The sequence below is a fragment of the Typha angustifolia genome, chromosome 13, assembly GCF_048772165.1.
Source record: "Typha angustifolia cultivar Huaian chromosome 13, ASM4877216v1, whole genome shotgun sequence".
In the NCBI taxonomy this organism is placed as follows: Eukaryota; Viridiplantae; Streptophyta; class Magnoliopsida; order Poales; family Typhaceae; genus Typha; species Typha angustifolia.
The window spans coordinates 12,048,155-12,071,909 of NC_133251.1; the positions used below are offsets into that span (position 1 = coordinate 12,048,155).

The 23,755-nt window shown below is 36.3% G+C and overlaps 3 protein-coding genes across 3 annotated transcripts; 2 read left to right on the forward strand and 1 right to left on the reverse strand.

The window, feature by feature from the left end:
• The first annotated feature begins 3,653 nt into the window (after window positions 1-3,653).
• On the forward strand, window positions 3,654-6,792 carry LOC140774141 (non-functional NADPH-dependent codeinone reductase 2-like). Its single transcript, XM_073117006.1, has 4 exons — window positions 3,654-4,210; window positions 4,834-5,077; window positions 5,166-5,333; window positions 6,353-6,792. Exons 1-4 carry the CDS (start codon window positions 3,882-3,884, stop codon window positions 6,581-6,583), a joined length of 972 nt encoding a protein of 323 aa, XP_072973107.1. The 5' UTR covers window positions 3,654-3,881; the 3' UTR covers window positions 6,584-6,792.
• A 1,567-nt stretch (window positions 6,793-8,359) lies between these two features.
• On the reverse strand, window positions 8,360-10,414 carry LOC140775020 (cytochrome P450 76M5-like). Its single transcript, XM_073118240.1, has 3 exons — window positions 9,824-10,414; window positions 9,313-9,735; window positions 8,360-9,109 (listed from the first exon to the last, which is right to left on the reverse strand). The coding sequence occupies exons 1-3, from the start codon at window positions 10,277-10,279 to the stop codon at window positions 8,507-8,509; spliced, it is 1,482 nt and encodes a 493-aa protein (XP_072974341.1). The 5' UTR covers window positions 10,280-10,414; the 3' UTR covers window positions 8,360-8,506.
• A 10,332-nt stretch (window positions 10,415-20,746) lies between these two features.
• On the forward strand, window positions 20,747-22,545 carry LOC140773880 (homeobox-leucine zipper protein HOX11-like). The gene is made up of 4 exons (XM_073116657.1): window positions 20,747-21,093; window positions 21,265-21,506; window positions 21,593-21,672; window positions 21,834-22,545. Exons 1-4 carry the CDS (start codon window positions 20,832-20,834, stop codon window positions 22,156-22,158), a joined length of 909 nt encoding a protein of 302 aa, XP_072972758.1. The 5' UTR covers window positions 20,747-20,831; the 3' UTR covers window positions 22,159-22,545.
• The last annotated feature ends 1,210 nt before the right edge of the window (window positions 22,546-23,755 follow it).

The window sequence follows — 23,755 nt, forward strand, 5'->3', positions numbered from 1 at the left end:
TCCTTGTTGAAGTTGATCTTTAAATTCTCCCAGAATACTGCACGCAACTCAATACAGTGAATTATTTCATCCGACATGCTTTGTGTCTTTCTCTCTCTTTTTATTTTTCAGATTTTTTCTTTTACTATTTTGATTTATTATGTTAGTCATTGCTTTTGATTTTCACTAATCACTATCTAATCCTAGGACATCGTTCTTTATCTTCCAGCTCACTATGTAGATATCTAAGTATCTAATCTGCATAATGTAGTTATGGTTTAGCCTGATACAACTTTATCTTTACATTTAATTCTATTACTTCGTCTAATTTCTGTCTGATTATGTGTAACCCTCTCTTGAATGCATCTCTTGCTTCTAAATATTTATCAGTAATCCTGAGAAATGCTAGGACTTCAAGAATATTCTTTCCAAAGTGTCCATCTCAATAAATATTAGTGCTCCTTTTTTTAAAATGCTGCTTGTCAGTTGCTTAGATTCGCAGACTATTAGGCATATAAAACTTCAAGGTTATACACATAATTGAAGAATAACAGTAAGCACAGCTAATACTTGTAGCTGAAGTGATTGCAATTTGTTTCTAGTCATTAACCACATTTAATGCTTGCAGCTCCTATCGAACTCCCAAATGATTTTTCAGTTCATCTTGAGCTCATTACTATTCTATGTTGTAATATATGGCAATGGTACCTTGCAACACATTCTTTCCTTTTTGATCTATTTTTATTAGCTCAGGGTTTCAGATTTGTGTTTTTGGCTTGCCTTCCAAAGTTTTAGGGTCCCATCCTCTTATGCCTTAGCTTTTCTACATATGGACTGGCTTTTATATGTAGATTCTTGTTCTTGAAGATATTACAATGATTGTGTGACTGTACCTACAGAGTTGTACAACTGATTTGGTTTTTCTTGGTATCTCATAATACCTTAGTTTTATGACACGTACCTATTGGCGTGAATTTGTTCATACTTCAGAATATATTGTTGAACAAATTTAGCTTTCTATATTCTTTTATTAGTCACTAACTTAGAAATTCAATTCATTTGGATCAGAAACAGCAGGAAATATAGCATTTCACATTTGTATCTAATGTACTTCTCATGATAAATCCTCTGTGCTGACATATCTAGTACTGGACTTATCTTGTTTAATTGATTAACCTTCGGTGTAAACTTCATCATGGAATGAATTTGAAGTATAGGTTATGAAGGACCTGATTGGTACACAGACCTGATCGATACTCTTTAACTCTATAGAGTAGAGTAATATCTTGCATTCACAACTTCTTAGGTCCTGATTTACCCAACTGTTGCTTTGTGCTGATCAGTATGATCGATGCTCTTGCTTCTTGCTCGAGATATGACTCAATCAGATTCTCAGGTGCACGAGGGTTTTCGACCTTCTATTTCGTCTTCCTTATGCTGTTCTTGATTCCTTTCTGTTAGAGATGATAGCTATTTGTTGGCTTTGGTAGATATATCAGGTATTCAAGCATAGGTAAAGCTCGCTCACGCAGCATTTTATAAGGTTTGCTCATTTAGTATTCAAATATGGTAGATCCAAACTTAATACTGATCCTAGATATAGCACACTTTGTAAGTAGGCATTTTGGAATAATTGACTCCTAGCCGGAGTTGGAAGTTGATCTTATCCTTGAAAACTTGAAGGTTTTGAAAGGGAGTAGCATTGGTTATTCTATGCGACCAGAGCAAATTTTCCCAATTACAGGCCAAATGTTAGTGTTCTTACCTTTTACTGCATGCTGATGAATAACAGCGATTGGCAAAATGCGAACACTTTTCACATGAGTTTGGGTCGTTGGACTCAGTAATATAATGGAGATTAGAGACAGATGGCCCAGCGATGATGGAGGTCGGCGAGGCTATTAGGGTGGCGGTGGACAAATGCTCGATATGGATTAATGCAAATGATATTTTGTTGAGTAAAACCCAGTAGCTACATAACATCCAGAATCCAAAGGGAGGACACGATAAAAAGCAGAGGGTTGACATAACTAGGTCTTACATATGAATCAAAAGCCCATCTTAAAACTAAGCATCACTTATAACATTTGATTCTAATCTTGATAGAAGCAAACTGAGGCTAACGCAGTTAAGAGGAACCTAACCAAGGGGAAGACTTCGTCATAATTAATTATATATGTAACGTGATAACCATCTTCCGTCTTTAGTAGCTCCAAATCCTGCACGAACTCCACTGGCTAATAGAGATGTATTAATTCTGAGCTCATTTATAATGTAATTTTTTTGATTGGATATTTTCTTAAGAATAAAGTTCAAAATATAGGAGAGAGTCAGAGAGAGGACATGAATTGCCAGATGTGCATCGATTATAAACATCTGGCAATTTCAATTACGTCGAGAACATAATAGAGGATAACTCACAACTAGCTCCTCTCCTGTCTTTCCCCTTCGCCACCTTCTCCCCCTCCCTTCTATTCTCTTATTCCCGTTCCTTCTCTTCTTCTCTCCCTCCTCCCCTCATCTTACAACCTTTCCTCTTTTTTTATTGAACTGCTTTCAATTTCTTCTCGTAGACTTCAAAATGGAGTTGCACTTTCCAATTTGTGGCTTTGGCACTTCCTCCTTTGTCATCCATTTTCGGTAAAGACGAAGCTCGGATCTTTGCATGTGTTGTAAAAAAGAGAAGGTATGGGCACAGAAGACACAATCTCAGTTCAACGGCATGGCTTGGGATATTGAGCAATTTAACCTGCTGACGCTTTTCCCGATGCTCCTATGGACATAGAGCTCCAACCTAATCTCTACTCCATCTCCATTTCTCCACGCTTAGAATTTTCCGTCGCTGATGTCCTGCACTGGCATTTTATTTGGACGTTACAATCAGCCAGGGAGAGGGTTCGGGCCTGTTCACAGTAGCAGCCCGTGCTCGCCGGCACTGTTTGGTCACAAATGTCATACTTTTTTAGGGTCTATAGTGATGCTATTTTCTCATTTAGATTATTATATGTTTGCTTTTTTAACTTATTTTTGGTGGATGATTTTCGATTCTTTTGTCTTTGACAATTCTTATCGTCGTGTCTTAGACTGCCGGATTGACGGAATTCACTGGCTTACTCGAAACTCTTTGCGCATGAAAATTTCTATGATTATTTTTCATTTTAATTTTATAATATACCTCGTGCTTGATTCTCTATTTAAATTGTTGAACAGGCTATTGATGTATCAGATTTTATTGATGTAACAAATTAATATGTCCATAGGCTTTCCTTAAAAAGAAAATCTCCGGACGGCCGTTGAACCACCACAACCAGTTTGTTGAAGCCTGAAGGTAACTATATCATTGAATCTCTTTTCATTTAGAAATTAATGACGTATATTTGTAAAGCGTATTGTAGTTATTAAGTGTTCCGTCTCACTTAGATCTAAAATTTAGGGACGATATTCCGTCACTATTGTTATGGTTGCACCTCAATCTAAAACTTTAGGGTGGATATTCTGTCGCTATCGTTTCACCAAAATCTAAAGTTCTAAGGTGGAGATTCCGTTACTCTCATTATGCTGGCTTCACGTAGATCAAGAGAAGGAAGATATTATTTTTAACTAAAGTTGGGGGGTGTAAATATAACTCACTCTATATTTTATCATCCTACCTGCCGTTTTGTTTTCTTTATTACCACCAGGTTGTTAGATAGCTGTCTACCTGAACCTCCTGAGTCTCGTAGCCGATACTTCCCATGTTTCCATTCTGACAAATCCACCACCCGACCTGCCGCTTCTTTTGACCCGCAATCCGAACCTTCCAAGTTAGAAACGTGATTTTCCTTCTCCTCCGCTGTACCTTTAACCACCGTCCTCCGGCCGACCGCTTCGTAGCACACGAACACCGCCGCAGAGAAGCCACTATGGCATCAGCGATGGCCATACGCATACCGGAGGTGGCCCTGAGCTCCGGAGATGGCCGGGCCATGCCGCTCGTGGGTATGGGCACCGCCGCGTACCCCTTCGCGCCGGAGAACACCAAGTCCGCCATCCTCGCCGCCGTCGAGCTCGGCTACCGCCACTTCGACACGGCCTCCTTGTACCGCTCCGAGAAGCCCCTGGGCGACGCCGTCATCGAGGCCGTCCGGCTCGGGCTCATAAGGTCGAGGGAGGAGGTCTTCGTCACCTCCAAGGTTTGGTGCCACGATTGCCACCCGGAGTTGGTTCTCCCTGCGATCAAGAAGAGCTTAAGGTTAGGGCTTTCGGGTCTATTTGGGCTGCTTCAGAAATGATTAATTTTTTCGTCGAGGAAATTTTAAAGATGACGAACTTTATTGAACAAGTTCTTTGATAATCTTTATATTCTCCCCTTAGAAGAACTTCTTTTGCTAACAAATAGTTAGAATCTAAGCATTAAATAGATGATTAATTGCGGCTAGACCCTCAACTATTGCTAATATCTACCTAATCTCTCTGTTTCTTTTTATTCCAACAATTTCACTATTTTAACTATCTAATCTTTCACTCCTAATAGTGTTAAGAAAACATCAACTTCTTTCCTTTTCCTTTAAAACAAAAGTAAAATAATCCTAAAGCGCCTAAAAATAATCATGGTGGCCATCACGTGCCAATTTCTTAACAGATAACAACGAAAGGAAGGTTTAAGGAATAAGGGGTCAATGTCCCTGAAAGGAAGGTGACTGTGCACCTCCTGAAAATTTTCAATCTGCAATACTTCACAAGATATTGATTATTGGGGCCAAACTATGTCCTATGTCCATATTCCTCTATTAAGAGTATATTCGATTTAATCTTCACATTAGGATTCTCTAATATCTGAATAAATTGTACTTATATGTTGGTCCCCGGTTGCAGGAACCTTCAAATGGATTACCTTGATCTCTATCTGATCCACTGGCCCGTGAGTGTAAAGCCTGGGACATCTCTTTTACCTATACACAGGGAGGCCGTTGTCCCTATGGACTTGAAGGCCGTTTGGGAAGCCATGGAAGAGTGCCAAAGGCTCGGTCTGGCGAAGGCGATAGGTGTTAGCAATTTCACAAGAAAGAAGATAGAAGAGCTGCTCGTAAATGCTAAGATACCCCCAGCGGTGAACCAGGTCCATTGATTGTTTTGTTTATTATAAGCAAGAAAGTGTTAAGCTTCTCAGGTAAGAGATATTGAGCAAGCCTTGATTTGCGTTGTAGGTGGAGATGAATCCAATTTGGCAGCAGCAGAAGTTGCGGGAATTTTGTGCAGAGAAGGGTATAGTTGTGACTGCTTACTCTCCCTTGGGAGGCCAAGGAAATATGGCAGTGATGGACTGTGAGGTGCTCAAAGAGATAGCTAAGGCTAGAGGAAAGACTGTTGCTCAGGTAGTGGTTAAATGCTCTCAGTTTACAACTTCCCGTCTGAATCTTAAGGAAAGCCTCTTTTTCTTTTTCTCTCTTCTAGTTATTGGGATTGAATACAACTACTTAGTATGTAGAAGTAGATGGTGTATGTTAATTCAGTAAGTTTTGCAGGTCATCAGTATTTACAAACAATGGTGTCATTGTTGAAGTTAGAAAACTATGCTCTCCAACACTTTTAAAAGTTTCTTTACCTCTGTCTTCACTTGCTTCCCTGCGATAATAAAGGATCATGTCCATTAAACTGATTGATTTAACTAGATCTTTTGGTACTTGTGATGCTAATTGCCGTCACTCGTCAGATATATTTCTAGTTAGTTTTTCTTTGCTACACATATAACATTCCTGCTTAGTATGGAGCAGGATCTCACAATTGACAACACTCAAACTTTTGATAAGTCTCTTGGAAATTCATCTAGTCTTTGTTAATATGGAATAGGGGGAAGATAGCATTATTCTGGAATAATGGGAACACGGGAAAGGAAAGTTAGTCAGATGACTGAATTGTTGGAATCATGAGACATAGTAGATCTTCCAATAGATATAAAAATGTGATGGATAGTTTTTCATCATCTTATTATTAATATATGACTCAAATCTCTAGTAAGGTTCAAACCAAACAATTTACAAATCCTAATTATAAAGCTAATGCTGAAAATGTATGTCAGCAACAAAATAGAAATCATTAGAATATACGTAGACAGTGACACAATTTCTCCTCATCATTGAAGAAGTATGAAATCCTGAGTTTCAATGTCATAAAAGTAAATGATACATAAATGCTTTGTTGATTTACTAATTAACAAGATATAAAATCTACTTTGTTGTAGTAAATTATTGGTCACTTTGTTCTAGATATGCATTACATAAAGTGAATACATACAGATATTTTTTCCTTGATAAATAATATATACTTGAATTTACTAAAATGATATCCTAAAGTTATTAAAGATTTGCTGCCGTATTATCTCTCCCTCCTTCAGGTATCACTGAGATGGATTTATGAGCAAGGTGTCAGCATCGTAGTTAAGAGCTTCAAGGGGGAGAGGCTCAAGGAGAACCTTGAAATCTTTGATTGGGAGTTGAGCAACGAGGAACATCTCAAAATTAGTCGCATTCCACAGCATAAGAGAATTTCTGTATTGCTGATACTCTCCCCACAAGGTTCCCTCAAATCAGTTGATCTCTCGGATATCGATAATGTTGAGATGTAAGTAAGCCAGGCTTGTCAGACAAACATAGACAAGCATATGGTGAATAACTTCATTCATTTATAATATTTCTGGTATCATTTTCGCCTTATCTTTTGGAACTAAACAGGTACTCTTTTTATGTCATTTATAATTTTTTTTGGTATTATTTTTCACCTTATCTGTTGGTATGATTCATTAATTGTGAACTTGTGATCCAGCGAATGATGGATACAGAAATAATGATAAATGAAGAAGAACAAAAGAGGAAATTTATATCTAAAAAATTACCTGATGTTTTTGCTTTTAGTATCATTAACATTCTAAGAAATATGTATTTTTTTCATTTAATCAGTGTGTTTTACTTCTAGTGTCTTATAAACATCTACCGGCTATTGATGAAATAGAGAATGTTATGTTATTTTTGAAATAAAAAAGTTAAAATATCTTTTTATATTGCCAAATATAGTCCCAGAAAAAAGAGTAGAATATGTAAACTTATACAGAGCTATTATGGTCATTAGGCATTATATTTAACTCATTTATATTAACTATTGTTATAATTAGTGTGTTTTTGAGTCACCGGAGACTATTTCTGTCCAACTTCTTGTCTTCGTCTTTATTTTTTTATAGATTAAGAGCTCGTCTGCAAATTGTAGGTTAGACAAAGAAGTTAGCATTTTTCAATACATAGATATTAAAGAAGAGTGTGAATAAGTCTGAGTGAGTCGGCTTTGGTATCTCGAAATGATTTTCGAGCCTAAATTTTTGTTTAGACTCGGCTCAACTGTATTCAAGCCACAACTGAGCTTGAGCGTAGACAAGCTTTAAAAAGGCCTGAAAGTCATTGTTACTTCCTCCATTTTTTTCCTTGGAAAATGGATCTAACCAACTGCCATAGCCACAATCATCTTTACATACATCTAGAAAACCTTAGCATTCACGAAAATTTAGCACAACTAGACCTATCACTAAACCAACTCGGAGAGCCACACAACATCTGACGTTGAGCTGGTTCTCCACCATATTGCTCTCCCTACTCAAACATCTTGGCCAATGAGGCACCATCCGCGCTACCTCAAGCGAAACTTGTAAGTGTCCCCATGCTTGCAACACACCTTACCTAATATGGTGGAGTCTTGGAGGAGTTCGATGGAGTCATAGAGGAGGAAGCCAACATGGTCATGGAGGGGGGGATATGGGATTTAGAGAGGGGATACGTGATTTAGGTTGGCTTAGATTGGTTGAGGGCTATTGGAGTTGTTTTTATTTTTGGGAGAGAATAGATCATTGGATCTTGGATCTAAATGGTCAGCAACACTTTTAGCCACTTACAAAGCAACCAACTTGTTGAGACATGGTCTATCGATACTTTTTCAAGCTGTGTTTTGGTAATTTCTAAATTGGGTGGGACCATATATATATATATATATAACCAAATTTTAAGTTAAGATCTTCGTATATATGAACTCTTAAATGAATATCTTGAGTCCATATATATATATATATATATATATATATATATATATATATATATATATATATATATATATATATATATATATATATATATATATGTATATATATTGTGTGTGTGTGTGTGTGTGGTTCTGAAGTAAAGAGACTCTTCCATCTTGTCGTGCCTGTCTCACGTGTAGTAGTGGGCGAGTGTTACAAGCTCTGCAAGTCTAGCTGTTTGGATCTTCAGCTCCATTGAGACGGGGGAAGTTCGTCCAGCTTCACCGTTTATGAAAGGTACCTACGAGTTGGCCAAATAAGTCTTTTTTTGAGTCATTATCCTTGTGTTTGACATTCGACCACCACTGTATGCATTTTATTGTTGAAACTTTAACCATGCTCATGAACACTATTACTTGAAGAGCATATGACATAGTAGTCTGTTCCAATAATTAAAGAACCGAAACAAATTTCAAAGTCTGATCCACCTCATAAAACCGGCACGGCCTTGAGACCAACGGCCATGGAAAGCGCAGCACCAAACTTTTCACTTAGGTCCACGTCCCCGGGCCCCACCCCTTCCGGCAGCATCCAATCAAATTTGTGCAGCAGCGAACCCAACACCAACGGCACCATCCTCGTCGCCATCGGCGCTCCCGGGCACGACCTACGCCCGGATCCGAATGGAAGAAACCCAAAATCCCGACCCTGGAGATCCGAATCCGGATCTAAGAACCGCTCCGGCTTGAACGCCTCCGGGTCTGGCCACACCTCTGGGTCCCGCATCACGGCCCACGCGTTGACCAGCACCCTCGCACCACGTGGCAGGTGGTAGCCGCAGAGCTCCACGTCGGACTCGGCCACCATGTGGGGCAGGAGGAGCGGCCCGGCTGGGTGGAGCCTCATGACCTCTTTCACCACGGCTTGGAGGTAGGGGAGCCTTGGGATGTCGGATTCGGTTAGTTGTTTGGATCCGACAAGTTCCTGCATCTCGGATCTGGCTCTTGATAGGACATTCGGGTGGCGGAGCAGCTCGGCCATGGCCCACTGGATTGTGATGGAGCTCGTGTCGGTCCCCGCAGCGAATAAGTCCTGGACAATGGTTGGGAATGAGTCCGAATCCGTGCAGCTCGGTCCGGCGTGGACTCAAATATATGCCATCTTAACGATTATGCTTATCTGACTATTTTAATTATAACTTATATATAATAAAGCTATACATATATTTGCAATTTATCAATAATGTTTAAGAACAAATTGTATGTAAAGCTTGTGTTTGTGAAACAGAATAGTACCGCAAGGAGAGAGACTATCTCCTGCCGACTGAGTTCGGATTTGGCATGGCGTTGAAGGAGAGAGTCCAAGAAATCGCCACGAAACTTTTCCACCCCACACTTTGAGCTCCTCATCCTTTCCTCTATTATATCATCAATAGCTTTATAAAACTTCTTCAACATCGCAGCGCAACGACGCCGCATCCCTTGCAAATCCAAAGCACTCAGGAAGGGGAAAATATCGGAGATATTTGGAGTCCCAGACACCTCAACGAGGCCCGAGATCAACTCTCTAAATCCCTGAGACGACTCGTTATTTAGATCAACAACGTCGACGGAGAACAGAGCGTTCGATAAGAGATTAATCATCGTCCCGTACACCACGTAGCCGACGTCTATCGTGCGCCCGGTGCGCAGGCGGACGTAGTCGACGAGCTCGCGAACCTTTGGCAGGAAAGGGAAAATTAATGTAATTTGAAAATTAAGGAGAATATATATATGGTAGATTGCGCACGACCCGTCAACAACAAACCTTTTGGTGGCGAAGATGTCGGCTGACTTCGAGGCTACGTTGGGAAAAGAGGTACGTCGCGCTAATGCTTCGTAGTTGTTTCCATGAAGGGTTGGAGGTGGGAAGCCATACGATAGATCTCTCGGAGTGGCCAATGACGTGGGCTACGTCGGGGACCCAACGAGCTGAGATGGCTCGGTCTTTCTTTTGTAGGGCTTCGCGAGCGGAGTTGCGGGAGGAGATGACGATGGTGGTGGTGAGACCAAGCTTGAGGGTAAGAACTGGGCCGTGGGTTTTGGCGAGACGGGCGAGAGAGCGGTGGAGTAGGGAGGAGTCCAAGTCGAAGAGGTTCCCAAGGATGGGAAGAGCCGTCGGGCCCGGTGGGAGAGTGCTGGGTCTTCTCTTTAGTAGCGAGAGGAGGAGATAGAGGAGGGAGATGACGAGTGGGATGCAGAGGAGGGGGGCAGGAACCTCCATTTTGGGGATAGGTGACGATCGATGTTCGACGAGATACGTGACTAAGTTGAGGAGATGAGGTGAGTTGGATTGGCTACGGAAAAATCCAGCACTTGATGTTTGTCCGTATGTAAGACTATAATGTCTGAATGGGATTGTACCACGGCGGCTTCACGCTTCAGATTGGTGGCGAATTGTAATTTGACTTTTGTATGTCGGTCCGATTTTAACCTATTATTTTGTATATTGAACATAAAGCATTTAATACCGAATGGTTACATATGTGGCACACGTGTCCCAATGGCTGCTAGATTTTTCATCGAAATATATAGTTACACGTTGCGATTAATATAGAGAAAAGTAATGACTTCTCTAACCGATGAGCTCCAAAAATATGGAGCCAATAAGAAGCCGAATGCATCGTAATCTATATTTATTAAAATAACAATATAATATATATTTATAATATTTATTTTAAATTACTTAATAGGTCTTCTTAGTATTATTATTTTTTAATAAAAAATATATGATTGGAATCTTTAAATAAGATTAATATCTAATAATTTCAGAAGTAATTTTAAATTACTAATTATTTAATTAAACGTATTAAAATTATATTACATAAAATAAACATCAAAATAAATATTATATATAATTAACTAAAAATATCAAAAGTAAATTACATAAAAAGTAAAAATTAATATTTAATAATAAAAATAATAGATATTTAATATAATTTTGTTTTGATGATAGGGGAAGCTTATTAACGGAACGTGGAGCAAGGTCAGCCGAAAAATAGCTCGAAAGGTAGGTAGGGAGATACCTCAAGGTGTAGCCTTTCCTAGAGTGAGGAAAGTCCGGCAAATGGCAGAGCTTCCACACAGAGAGAGAGAGAGAGAGAGAGAGAGAGAGATTCTATGTGCTACTGTAGTAGAATTAGTTAAAGAAAGAGAGAAAAAGGCAAACAACAACTGTGGGAGAAAAAAGAAGAAAAAGAGAAAAGAGAGAGAAGAAGAAAGCTAGAGGAAGGGAAAGAGAAAAGGAGCACACATGAAGTGCACGTACCCTAGAGTTCAGCACATGTGCCAGTCACATATGAGCCCAATTTACACCAAAATAGGGATTCTCCTATATTGTTTCAGACATCTGGAACCATACTCTATCTCATGAATCTTATGACTGTGATCAATGGTGGAGCCAGGGAGGAGGGTAATTGCCTGCCCGTTGATTTCTGGAATTTTTCCCTCTCGGCCCACTATATTTAATTGATTAGTTGTTGCTTAATTATTGTAGTTGATATGTTGTAGACCAGCATTATTTAATGCTAGTCTCTTTCTTTCTTAAAGTGGGATGATCCACCGAGAGATACCAAAAGATTATAATAGATTCGAGAGTTTTACATAATTACCAAATATCATAATTGGGAGTGTATTTTTTAAAATAGTATAATTACCTCCCAAATCTTTTACTCTTTTAAAAATATCATTACTTCAGTTAATTTAATTAATCATAATCAAAACTGAACATCGTTGCATGAATTATTGAAATAGTTCAAAAACTATCAAATATTTTACCCTATATCATAATACAAGAAAAAAAATATCATCTTTTAAGCAAATATAATAGAGGTGTCTCGTATACCTAGATTAGGTATTTAGTAATTGGCTCAAAAAATTCGGCCAGTCTAATAATCACCTCTATCCGACACATATAAGATAGTTAGATCATGAGCAAACTCCGACTTAGGCCCTATATTGATATAATGTGTCTCACAAATTGTCGCATGTTGATTTTGAACGGGTCTTCTTGCAATATTAATTGTGCGTATTCGACGGCCACAATGCTCAGTCAAATACTACATTGTTTATGTTATCTTTGGGATGCAATTGAGTTATTAGATAAGTTGATGCATCCAACGGAAGCCGGACCAGCCCATACATATTGACCCATTACTGAAATGTAATTAGGGATGTAATTAGGGATTGCTAATGGTTCCTAGCTCTTTTTAAGCTTGGATTAAAAATTTTGGGCCTAGCCTAAAATATCAAGCTAGAATCAATTCGAACTTATTTCGTGTCTATTTCGCGTCAATTGATAATCCTAATTTAACCTAGAATAAAAAACTCAGACTTAAATCAAGCTTGAATTAAATCTCTGATGGTCTATAATTAACCTGAAATCTTATAAAGTAATATAGATACCTGATGCTGTGGCATCAATTTATGCCAAGTAACCTGAAATGATTTACAACCTATGTTAGACCAAGCAAACTTCTTAATTCCTCTTTTTATTGATTTATTACCATGTTAAATAGTTAATAGAAAATAAAATAAAATAAATGATACTAAATGCATAGTTTTCTATAATAAACTGTACATAATTTATATAGAAACTATACACGAGCTTTTCTCCCAAATGCCTCGGACGTTGCGATGATAGCTCTGTACTTCTTCATTATTAATTGGCAATGCCAAACGCAATGGGTTTGGGCACTTAGGACCTGAAGCCCTCATTGCCGATGCCAATGGACTGGTCATGATATAGGGCCATACTTCATTGCTAATGGGCCATATAAACATATGATACTTCTGGTGGCCTCTACTTGTTGCCAAGTAAATTTCTCTTGTCTCATTTCTTCCCCCTCTCGGCATTTCTTCCTTCTTCCCCAACCAGTGTTCTTTGGTCCTCTCCTTCTCTGTGTCAAGCACCTCAACTACATTGCACTTATATGGTTACTCAACCTCTCGTAGCTTATCTACTGTCCCTCATCCTACTGTTTGTCGCCCTTCAATTGTGATTGTTGTGTTGCCTCTCCCTTTCCTTTCATTGCATGGTTGCAGTCTAATGTCAGTATCTTGGTCTGTCTAATCTTTTTTTATTATTACTTTGGCCTTTTTGCAGGGAGATGTCTTTAGTTACTAGTCTTTTAATTTTAGCTGGCGACCTCTTGCTCCTCCATTATTCAAGGATTCATAAGACTTTGTCTTGAGCTGTTAGCTAAACAAAACTAAAAGGTTGATTCAAGACCCTTTGCTCTTCTATTTTTCTAGGCTATGCTCTATTTTTTATCTCTTTGTGTGTCCTCGACCTTGATACCCTATTTTTATCTGTAATGCTGCTTATTACAAACCAAATATAAGACTTGTGTAAAATAGTTGTTGCTTAAGCCTCCTCCTTTCTACGTATCAACCTGCCACTATAATGTTGTACTCTTTTGAAAGTTACCGAATCATTTTAGTCTATCAGCTTTTCATCAAAGAAAAACTTCCACTTCAATTGTAGTAATCATGCCCCAAAAATACATATTGATTCGCTTAATATCACTGCCAATTCAATGATATCTAAGCCGGGAATTTCAGTTATCCACGATATTTGAACTAAATTTACAAGTATCTAAGCAGTATTCAACCTCATCATATATATATATATACACACACATATATAACCCTAAAGGAAAAATGTTTTATGTTCTCCAAAACTATCTTCCCAAGATCTTCTGATGCATGGGGCAGTAAATTATTACTTTTCTAATGTACCCTCAAATATCCTTTTATGCCTAATAGGTCAAAATCCTGCACAGAATGACATTTCTAGGAAAACAATACAATTGCTCAACCCTAGACATGTACTTTGTGATCAAAACAAAGACAAAAGGAGAATCTAATTTCTAAAAGATAAGGGCCGATGCATGCTTACTTTCTTTTTTCTCCTGATACCCAGATGATCACTGCAAAGATGCACACCTATCTAAGTCCTAATTAATCTCTTCTTTGTTTTCCTCCTCCCTTTGTACTATCCATCTTATATATTATATGGTTGGACTATATTAGGACTGTGATTCTAACTGCTCAATGGGTACCATCGATTTTGGGCATGCGATGGCTTCGTGTTATGCTGCTGTCTCCCAACCCCCCCTCTCTCTCTCTCCCCTCTGGAGAACTTTTTATGGAGCTTGGATTAATTAACTTAATCCTTCTCGTTCTTTCAAGTAATCCTAATGTTTGGTTTCAGCAATAATAGTTATAATGGGTTCTGGCCCCCCAAGAAAACAGATTTTTACATAATTATCACTAATTTTTTTAAAAAATATTTAATTGCTATGGAAATTATTGGGTTCTTTCGAATATATCATTAGTTGATTTAACTAATCATGATTAAAATATAAATTAGATCTTAAAAAAAGATTATTTTACTTTTGTCATAAATAATTCGCTCGGAATATTCGGTAAAAAAGTAATTCTTCTGTGCCATAGAGTTAATTCTTTATCAATCAATTTGACGAAAATCTAACGGTTAAGATCTTTAAGGGTATAATAGGAACGAAAGATATTACTGGTTCAATAGGTAATTTCTTTTAGATATATAATCTTGCACATTATTTTTTTACAATTATATTATTTTAATATTTTATCAAGTAAAAGATATATATATTATTAATTAAGAGTAATGTATATATATCAAAACAAGGGTACTGATGTCTTTTATAATTAACTTGATGAAAATTTAATTACATTTTATCTTTTTGATTATTTTTTATTATTTACATATATCTCCCATTAGTTTAAGATTGATTTAAATTAAATTTTAATAGATAGAGATAGAGAATTATATTTAAATTGAAGTTTATCTCCAAATAATCAAATTCAAATTATTTAATATTAAATAATATCTCCTATAATTAAGATATAATTATATTTAAGAGAGAAATCTTAACGGAAGAAAAAAAAACGCGTAGAGCACTTCTTCGGTAGCATAAATCTAATAGTTAAGATCTTCAAAGGTATAATAAGAAAATTAGAAAGTTAGATACACGTAATTAAATCTTGGAACCAGTACCGGGTGTGAAAACTGGCTATTATAGTTGTTGGATTAAGTTTATAATTTTTAAAAGTGCATTAAAGTATTTACCTTTAAATGATATAATGATAATTATAATATTAATTACTTTATATAAAAAAAACAAAAGAAAAAAGCTATGGCTCCTGTGCTTTAGAGAAAGAGACGTGCATGAATGCACGTCTGTTGTGCTTTATTAATGACCAAACCCATGATGAAGGCCATACTAAAATTAATTTGGAGCGATAATTAATTGGAGCTTTTGTAACCAACTCAATGACAAAAAAGAATAATTTGAATAAAATACTACAAAAAGTGTCAAAAGTTGTGGAATATTAATCTCTTTGTCTCTCTTTTGGAAAAGAAAATGAGATCGGAGAATGGTCATATCCTCCGTAATGGATTGACAAGAAAGGAGTTTGGGCAATCTTTGAATCATAGTACAAACTATTAATACATACTACTACAGTATGCATGACAATAATTAATGGGTGAGGGAGAGAGAGAGAGAGAGAGACGTGCATGTCAATGGTGGTCGGCCATTCTTTAGTTTTGCGAGTACAAAGCATATGTTAGGCGGATGATAATGACGATGACGGATGGGGATGATGCATGACAGATGAAGAACGCATCAAATCATGATGTCCATCAACTTTTTCCTAGACCACTCCTTTTGTTTTTAGTTATTAGTCGGCATGCATGCATGGCATTTTTCTCAAGGAAAAGGAGAGCATGCATGGATGGATGCATGCATGCATGGATGGATGCATGCATGCATGCATGCTTGCCAAGGCATGGCCCTGAGAGCTTAATTATCAACTCCGGAGCTACCTTCCTCACACATCCATATCTCCAACTGTACAACTTTATTTAATTTCAACCATCTTGATAGCTATCTATGCTTGTTAATTTCCATGATCCATTGGTAGCAATCATATGAAGGAATGATGAGATGCTACGTGTCTTCTCCCCATTGGTTGGAGCAACGTGTAATTGCTTTATTTTTTTTCTTCTTCCTCTAAAATACAACCTAAATAGAAAACCCTCAGCTTAAGCTTAAGGAGATAATAAAGATTGGATTAGATTGGTTATTCGGTGGGCCCTATATAATCTCTTAATTGATACGAAAATAGTGTGCGGAATTAGGAGTCTTGATCGATGTCATATGTCTAAAAGAATAATATAACATCTGAGTGAGATGACATAAATATATGGTATTAATATGTTGCCCTTCTATAAAAAATAATAATTTTAGATATAATAAACTAATGATATTAACTAATTAATTAATTTTTATTTTATGATCTTTTTATTGATATTTATATTTTATATTGAAAATTAACTTACTATAATTTAATAATATTTAATAATATAATTTAAATTTGAGAACTGAGATAGTGAGTTTTTTCTTTTAATAATAAAAATGAATAAAGAAGGTAGGTGTGGTCACCGCAGGGTGAGCGAAAGAGCAAAAGGGACCGAAATAATCAGGTAGAAATAATAAGAGGTCGGGTCTGAAGTTGTGCCTGTACTAATGATTGCACCTGGGGGACGTTGTTCCCTCGTGGCAGACAGCTGTCCCCGCGCCAAGATGCAAGGGCTCATGATTGAGTCTTCGTGGCCCCCACACAATTTGTCGTTTAAAGCCAATATAGGTCTGCCACGTTCTCTGTCAAAGATGCACGCCCGTGGGAATCCAAATCGCATGCACCCGTCACGTGATTACCCGGGAAAGGATGTCATACTTTCTCGGAGTGACTATAATACCCCTACCTCCGAGCATGCCTCTACAAATAAAATTAAAAAAAAAAAAGGGGTCAAACAACTATCACTAATATAACCAAATTTAATATATATTTATTAAAATAAAACATCCTATATTTTTATTTTCTTATTAGAAATTAATTTTATATTATTTATTTTTTACATCTATCTAACAAATAGAGAATATATATATATATATATATATATTCATATTCAGTTACTTTTAAAATAATTAATTAAAATAACTTTAAATTTTGGTCCCTGTTGTTTATTGGTTTATATGTTAACCTTCTCACTGAAAGATTAAAATAAATTAGAGTTGTTTCCACCCAAATTTAATCTAATTAAATTATTATTCGTAGGCCCGGCAACCTTCTGATCTTGATCAGAGGGTTGTCGGCTGACCTAGATGATAGGGGCACAACTTCTATGATTGCGAAATCCGCTACATCCCATCAAATGTTTGACTGCAACCTACGCTGCGGAGAGAATCCCACCAAAAGATTTCCTAATCAAAGCCTGCCACTACATTGCCTGCTCTCCTCTATACATAATACATCCTCTTTTGGGGTTCTTTCTGCAAATAACCATCTATATTTTAAATTTCTTTAAAAAATTGTGCTAAAAAATAATAATAAGTCACAATAAATACGACCGTATGTATTATAAATTTACTAAATATTAAATTGATAGAGTCAATCACTTGATTAGAGCGATAACGTAAAGGTATCTTTTAAACAGAGTGGGCTAGTAGCTCTTTATTGCTATCTCTTGCTGTCTGATCATGATTAAATGGTAGCTACTTACTGTCTGCAGCCGGTCTTTTCAATGACCAAAGTTTTCTCTCTCTTATCATAATAACTGCATGACTTCAATAATTGCAGTTGCAAGCCTGAAGCAGGACGGTCACCCGTGTTAGCCGGTCTCTTTTCTTTTATTTTTGAAGTAGAAATTTTGAGATATTTTCTTATAATTATATATATAGAACATCAGTATGAATTTAAAAGCTATTTTAAATAAGCTATAAAACACCAAAAATCTTATTCATTTTTTTTTATTTTAAGAGAATTAGTTAATTTGTTGTAATATGTTAAATTATGGGTGCCCCTTTTTTTTTTCTCCGAGAATGTATGTTTTAATATATTCGATCAGATTGATATCGAAAGATAGTCATAAAAGAATAACATATTGATGCTATATGACTCGCTAGTCTAATAAAGTGGATCGATACTGTGATATTAAATTAGATAGTGTTATACTTGAATTGAATAACAAGGAGCTCTTAAACTATACTTGAAATCAGTATGAATTTAAAAGATATTTTAAAAGAGCTATAAAGCACCACAAATCTTTTTTATTTTCTTGATTTTAAGAGAATGAGTTAATTTGTTGTAATGTGTTCAATTATGGGTGCTCCTTTATTTTTTCAAAGAATGTCTCTTTTAATATATTCGATCAGATTGCTGTCAAAATATAGTCACAAAATAATAACATATTGATGTCCTATGACTCGCTAGTCTAATAAGGTGGATCGATACTGTGATCTTAAGTTAGATAGTGTTATACTGGAATTGAATGACAAGAAGCTCTTAAATTATACTTGGAATCATTTGAGACTTTCTCCGTATATAGTTTGTTGTCTAGGAACGTCTTATTCTTATATTCTTTAGGTCTTATTTACTTTAGAAATAAGATCAATTTTAGAATAGATAATTCTTTTTGTTATTCCCAAAACAAAGTGTTTATTCTAGGAATAAGTATTTTTTGTATTCATTTATATTTTAAATAAAATATAATAATTACTTTTGATTTGATATAAAATGAAGAAAAAGATAGAAAAAATATTTTTGATTTTTTTATAAATATATAGTAGTTTTATGTGACAGATATGAAGTGTAAATTAGTAATTGAATCAGTGTATGATATAAGATATTTTTATAAATAGTATTTATATTCTAAAATAGAGTTATTATGGAATATAATTATATTTAGGAATAAAAAAAAATTATTCCTAAGGTGAACGGGAGTGTTAGAATATAAACTATAAAAACCATTCTCTAACAACTTAAGCTTTTAGATTAATTAGTGAGTTAATATGGTATTAGAGCTAAAGTTTATGGGTTTAAATTGTGTCATACCCATATTTGCTTGAAAATATAAAATTCCACCCATTTAAATTAAATCCACTTCTTGGACCCATTAAAATGATTCGGCCCAAAAGCGAGGAGTAGTGTTAGAATATAAAATATAAAAACCACTGTTCTCTAACGGCTTAAACTTTTAGAATAATTAGTAAATTATTAGGGGTTTAGAGTTTAAAATTATAAGCATCTAGTTGTAATCTAGTAGTGAAATGCCTAAGCCTCTTAAGTATTTTATTTTGTTTGATTGTTTTAATGCTGCGGTTGTTTAGGGAGATTAATTGCTCGATAAGCCTAAACCAATGTTGCAATGATGTCCATTTAAAAAAGAAAATCAGAAAATTGATTTAGAAGAAATAATCTTTGAAAGATCATGAACAAATATATAAATAGTTAGCATAGTCTGAAAGTTTTATACTTAAATTAAATATTGTTAGTGGCGAATAACTACATAATCTTGTAGTCATTTTCTTCTCAATTTGTAGGATAACATAATAACAGTTTGGGAGGCAGCTTAGGAATCAAGACGTTTGTTGAGAAAATTAGTACTCTTGCACACCATGTCAATTATGCTAGTAGTCAAACCTACAAGGTCTACCAATTCGATCCAATTTCCTTGTTTACTTTTTTTTAAAAAGAAAATTTAATACAAAATATTGTTCATAATAATTCAATGTTGTAGCTAACACGCTAAGTAAATGATGGCCTATAAGTGCCAATTATAGAAATAATAATATTAATAATATATCATACATAGATCGAAACGTCACACATTATAAGGCACATTGTATTATTTTTCACAAAATTGATTGGTATTCAATTAGTATTTTGGAAGTTATTTGTGTTTCTTGTATAGAAGATTAAAATACAAGGTATTGAGTAATTTAAATTATTAAAAACAAATTTACCGTCAACTCTTTGAGTTTTTCATTATAATAATTAGTTGCCAATCAAATGACTAATTCAATCCACCAAGTTAATGAGAATAAGCTTAATTAAGTGTCACAGTGCTAAACCAAGGAACATTATGCCTAATTAAGTGTCTTACCTTCTACTCCCTGTTTCTTTCTTGCTTTTGATTGCAAGGAATTCCATTCAAAAATTCCCTATTTTAAGTACAATTTTTGTTCTTTTTATTTTTCTTGGTGAATTATTTGATATTTAAGCTACGAGAGCACATACTAATTTTTGTGACCATCACCATCACCATCATGAATCTTCATCAACAGCACACACCCCATCCATCATAACCTATGATTATAGTAGCGACTGTATATAAAAAGGGGAAATATCTTTCACATAAACAACCACATATAAGATGCATGAAAATTTCTAGTTAATTATAGACTTATGCGATATTATTTACCTAAAAGTAATCAATAATTACGTGGGTTTTCTGATTCAATAAATAGATGAACTTTAAACACCACAGCAGCCCCCCTCCTCCTCTTAATTGCATACATTTATAATTTACCCAAGTAATTAACCGTGGTAACGAGTTAAATGGCGTAATTGCAATGATTAATACGTAAATTATTATTTAATTTTCGCCCCCCGTAATTCCTATTCTAATTTGGGAAATGCTTAAAAGGGTGTTTTTATTATTCTAGTATTAATTTGAGCTACGCTTTTCCTGGGTCACGTGTGTTTTTTGTCAACCTGGGATAGTCGGTCAAACTTTGCTTTGGCCTTTGCTATTAATTACAGCAGATGAGTAGACAAGACCCTCTACCCCCCTCCCTTGGCTCTATAAAAGCCCCTAAGCCTTCCTCTCTCCCCTTCTCTGTTCTTCTTCCTGGTCTCCTCTCTTCTTTCTCTTGTGTATCTCTGAGATGGAGTTGGGTTTGAGCTTGGGGGAGGCTCCGGTTAAGTCTTTCCTTGAGTTGGAGAAGGCAGTGGGAGAGGCCAAGGAAGGCTTGGTTTTGGGATTAGGAGTTGGGTTTGGGAGAAGGGAGGAGGAGGAGGAGGAGGAGATGGAGGAGATGGAGGAGAGAGAGGAAAAGGATAACCTTGAGCCTTTGGTGCCGCTAAGCCTTCTTCCCCTGGTTCACTTGCCTAAGCAAAAGCTTGGATTCCCATGGGCTCCTCATAACAGTAAGACCACCCTTTCTATTTAGGAGATTTCTTCTTCTTTTATTTGACCATTTTAGCGAGATTTGGGAGATGGGTATTGTTAAATTATCTCAGAAGGAGGAAGTTTTCTTTCTTGGGTATTGATTGGTTTCTTATTCCATCCATTTTTACCAAGATTTCGTGTGTTTTTAGGGAATTTGGAAGTCTGCATGAGAGGATTCGATGTGAACCAAACGCCATTAGAGGAGGAAGTAGACGAAGGGAGGGCTATGTCCTCATCTCCCAATAGCACCATCTCGGCAGTAGCAGAGAAGACCTTATCGAGAGCAAGCGACGAGGAGGAGAACGGCTCGGCGAGGAAGAAGCTGCGCCTGACCAAAGAGCAATCGGCTTTCCTCGAGGACAGCTTTAAGGAGCACAACACTCTCAACCCAGTATGCTTCTTAAACCGGAAATCTACTTAAAAATTAATTTTTTTTCCCTTTTATTTTTTGGGTATTAACTGCTTGTTTGGTTACAGAAGCAGAAGGTTGCTCTGGCTAAGCAGCTCAATCTTAGGCCTCGACAAGTCGAAGTCTGGTTCCAGAATAGAAGAGCCAGGTACCCATTTGAGAAATCTCCCTTATTTAGCTTTCTTATTCATTAATCTGTTCATATTTAAGAAGGAATACAAGTGTTCGACGGAATTTTCTCTGTCTGCTAGTTTTTTCATATCCATTTCTTTCTCGCAAAATCTCACAAGTGTTCGACGAAATGACTAGAACAAAGCTGAAGCAAACTGAGGTGGACTGCGAGTACCTAAAGCGGTGCTGCGAGACGCTGACGGAGGAGAACCGGCGGCTGCAGAAGGAGCTAGCGGAGCTGAGGGCACTCAAGAAGGCCAACCCCTTCTGCATGCAAATTCCGGCCACCACGCTCTCTATGTGCCCAAAATGTGAGCGCGTGGCATCCAACTCCTCCTCCTCCTCCGCCGCCGCCGCCATCGACCACCGGCCCTCGTCTTTCGCCGCATTGTTCGCGAAGACTCGCTTCGACAAATTCGCGACGCAGCCGGAGGTGCACCACCAGCCGTCGGCCGCATCCTGAGCCGCAACGTGCATGGCCCGATGTTGCAAGTTCTGTAAATATACTCTTTTTGTCATATTTTTCTTTTAATTTTCTCTGCTTTTGCTCCTATTAATATGCTTTGGAGATTGGCTTCTCCTCTATTTGGACACAGAGAGAGAGAGAGAGAGAGAGAGAGAGAGAGAGAGAGAGAGAGAGAGACAGACAGAGACAAAGAGAGATAGAAGACATTCCTAGTGCTTTGATAGATTTTTTATTACGTGGTTTAAAATTTTAAATCATCAGAATTATTAGAGAAATCAATCTCTAATAGGAAATTTCCTAGGTTCGCAGGTTGATAATTATATTTCTTGCCAGTCTCATGTATCAAAGTTGTTTGCAATTAATATATGCAGCATGTGTTTCATCTATGGAACATCAATGTTTCCCAAACACATCATATTATGCTTTCTTTAACATAATAGTATATTAGAGTTCAAAACCTTGTCAAGTCGTAATTGACATGGTTATCTAACACAAAAAGCAAACCCAATGAATGGCTTTCCCTCCTATCCAACACATGAGATGGTGAAAGGAGACAAAAGAGAAACCCACTTGATTGCGAGTCTTTAGTTCATGTGATATTGATTTCCTTGCGAATTTTCTACCCCAAAATTCTTGGAATTTTCAAGTATCTCTTTTCTTTTATGTAGAGATTAGATTACTAACAGTATATATATATATATATACATACACATCACTCATCTAGGAAGTTAATGGTGAATACCACCACCCAATGGCCCCTTTTGAAAAAGATGTGTCAAAATAATTCATTTCTGAAGCAGTTGGGGGTATTAGAAACCAAAGTTAAAACATGTCACCTAATTGGAAGATGATCCTTAATAATCCATTCATCCAATTACATTATTACAAGTATTTTGAATCCAATTGGACCCCAAGTTGTTAAAAATTTGTTTCTAAGCTCACGTCAAATCGTAGCTTATACATCAAATGGAACATAGTTTAACAGTTCAGCTGTACCAGGGATTAGAAAGCTTGTTTCGAGTTTCCACATTTATAAACGATATTAGGAATATAATATATTCTCTATCATTACATGGCGAAGGAGAATACGAAACAAAGATATGGAATAGTATAGCATGATTCTATGGATGACACAATGAGGATAGTGAGAGGCTCTTTATTTCGTCGCAGACCCAGTAATTAACTTGGTCGAGATACCTTTTGAAATCTATTCTATAGAAAAAAAAACAGTGATGGTGAGTTGCTATTATCCTGTGGATTTCTTTGAAGTCAATGGAGAATGATTGAATGGGCAATTGTAATTTATTAATCACCATAAACTAAATGCAAAGATATCATTTTTTTTTAGTTTCCTTTTCCTTTTATCTTTTATGTTGTTATTCATCACACCTTTCAAAGCATTCTCATACTTTGCGCTAAATAATAAAAATTATATATTAATCATCATAACTTTAGAAGGAAAAGTATATTTACTCTGATTTAGTAATTAAATAACAATTTAGCTTTGAAAATATCTTATTTTATGTAATATAAAAATTATTGATATTATATACGAGTCGAAAGATATTAGTGGCACTTATTAATATTTTAAAAA

Bases quoted from the DNA above. Each gene is read 5' to 3' on its own strand.
- LOC140774141 (XM_073117006.1), top strand. From the start codon at position 3,882: ATGGCATCAGCGATGGCCATACGCATACCGGAGGTGGCCCTGAGCTCC. The intron at 5,078-5,165 runs GTCCATTGATTG...TTTGCGTTGTAG, and splicing joins TACCCCCAGCGGTGAACCAG to GTGGAGATGAATCCAATTTG. The intron at 5,334-6,352 runs GTAGTGGTTAAA...TCCCTCCTTCAG, and splicing joins GAGGAAAGACTGTTGCTCAG to GTATCACTGAGATGGATTTA.
- LOC140775020 (XM_073118240.1), bottom strand. From the start codon at position 10,279: ATGGAGGTTCCTGCCCCCCTCCTCTGCATCCCACTCGTCATCTCCCTC. The intron at 9,736-9,823 runs GTTTGTTGTTGA...TTCCTGCCAAAG, and splicing joins GACATCTTCGCCACCAAAAG to GTTCGCGAGCTCGTCGACTA. The intron at 9,110-9,312 runs GTACTATTCTGT...ACCATTGTCCAG, and splicing joins AGATAGTCTCTCTCCTTGCG to GACTTATTCGCTGCGGGGAC.
- LOC140773880 (XM_073116657.1), top strand. From the start codon at position 20,832: ATGGAGTTGGGTTTGAGCTTGGGGGAGGCTCCGGTTAAGTCTTTCCTT. The intron at 21,094-21,264 runs GTAAGACCACCC...GTGTGTTTTTAG, and splicing joins CCCATGGGCTCCTCATAACA to GGAATTTGGAAGTCTGCATG. The intron at 21,507-21,592 runs GTATGCTTCTTA...GTTTGGTTACAG, and splicing joins AGCACAACACTCTCAACCCA to AAGCAGAAGGTTGCTCTGGC.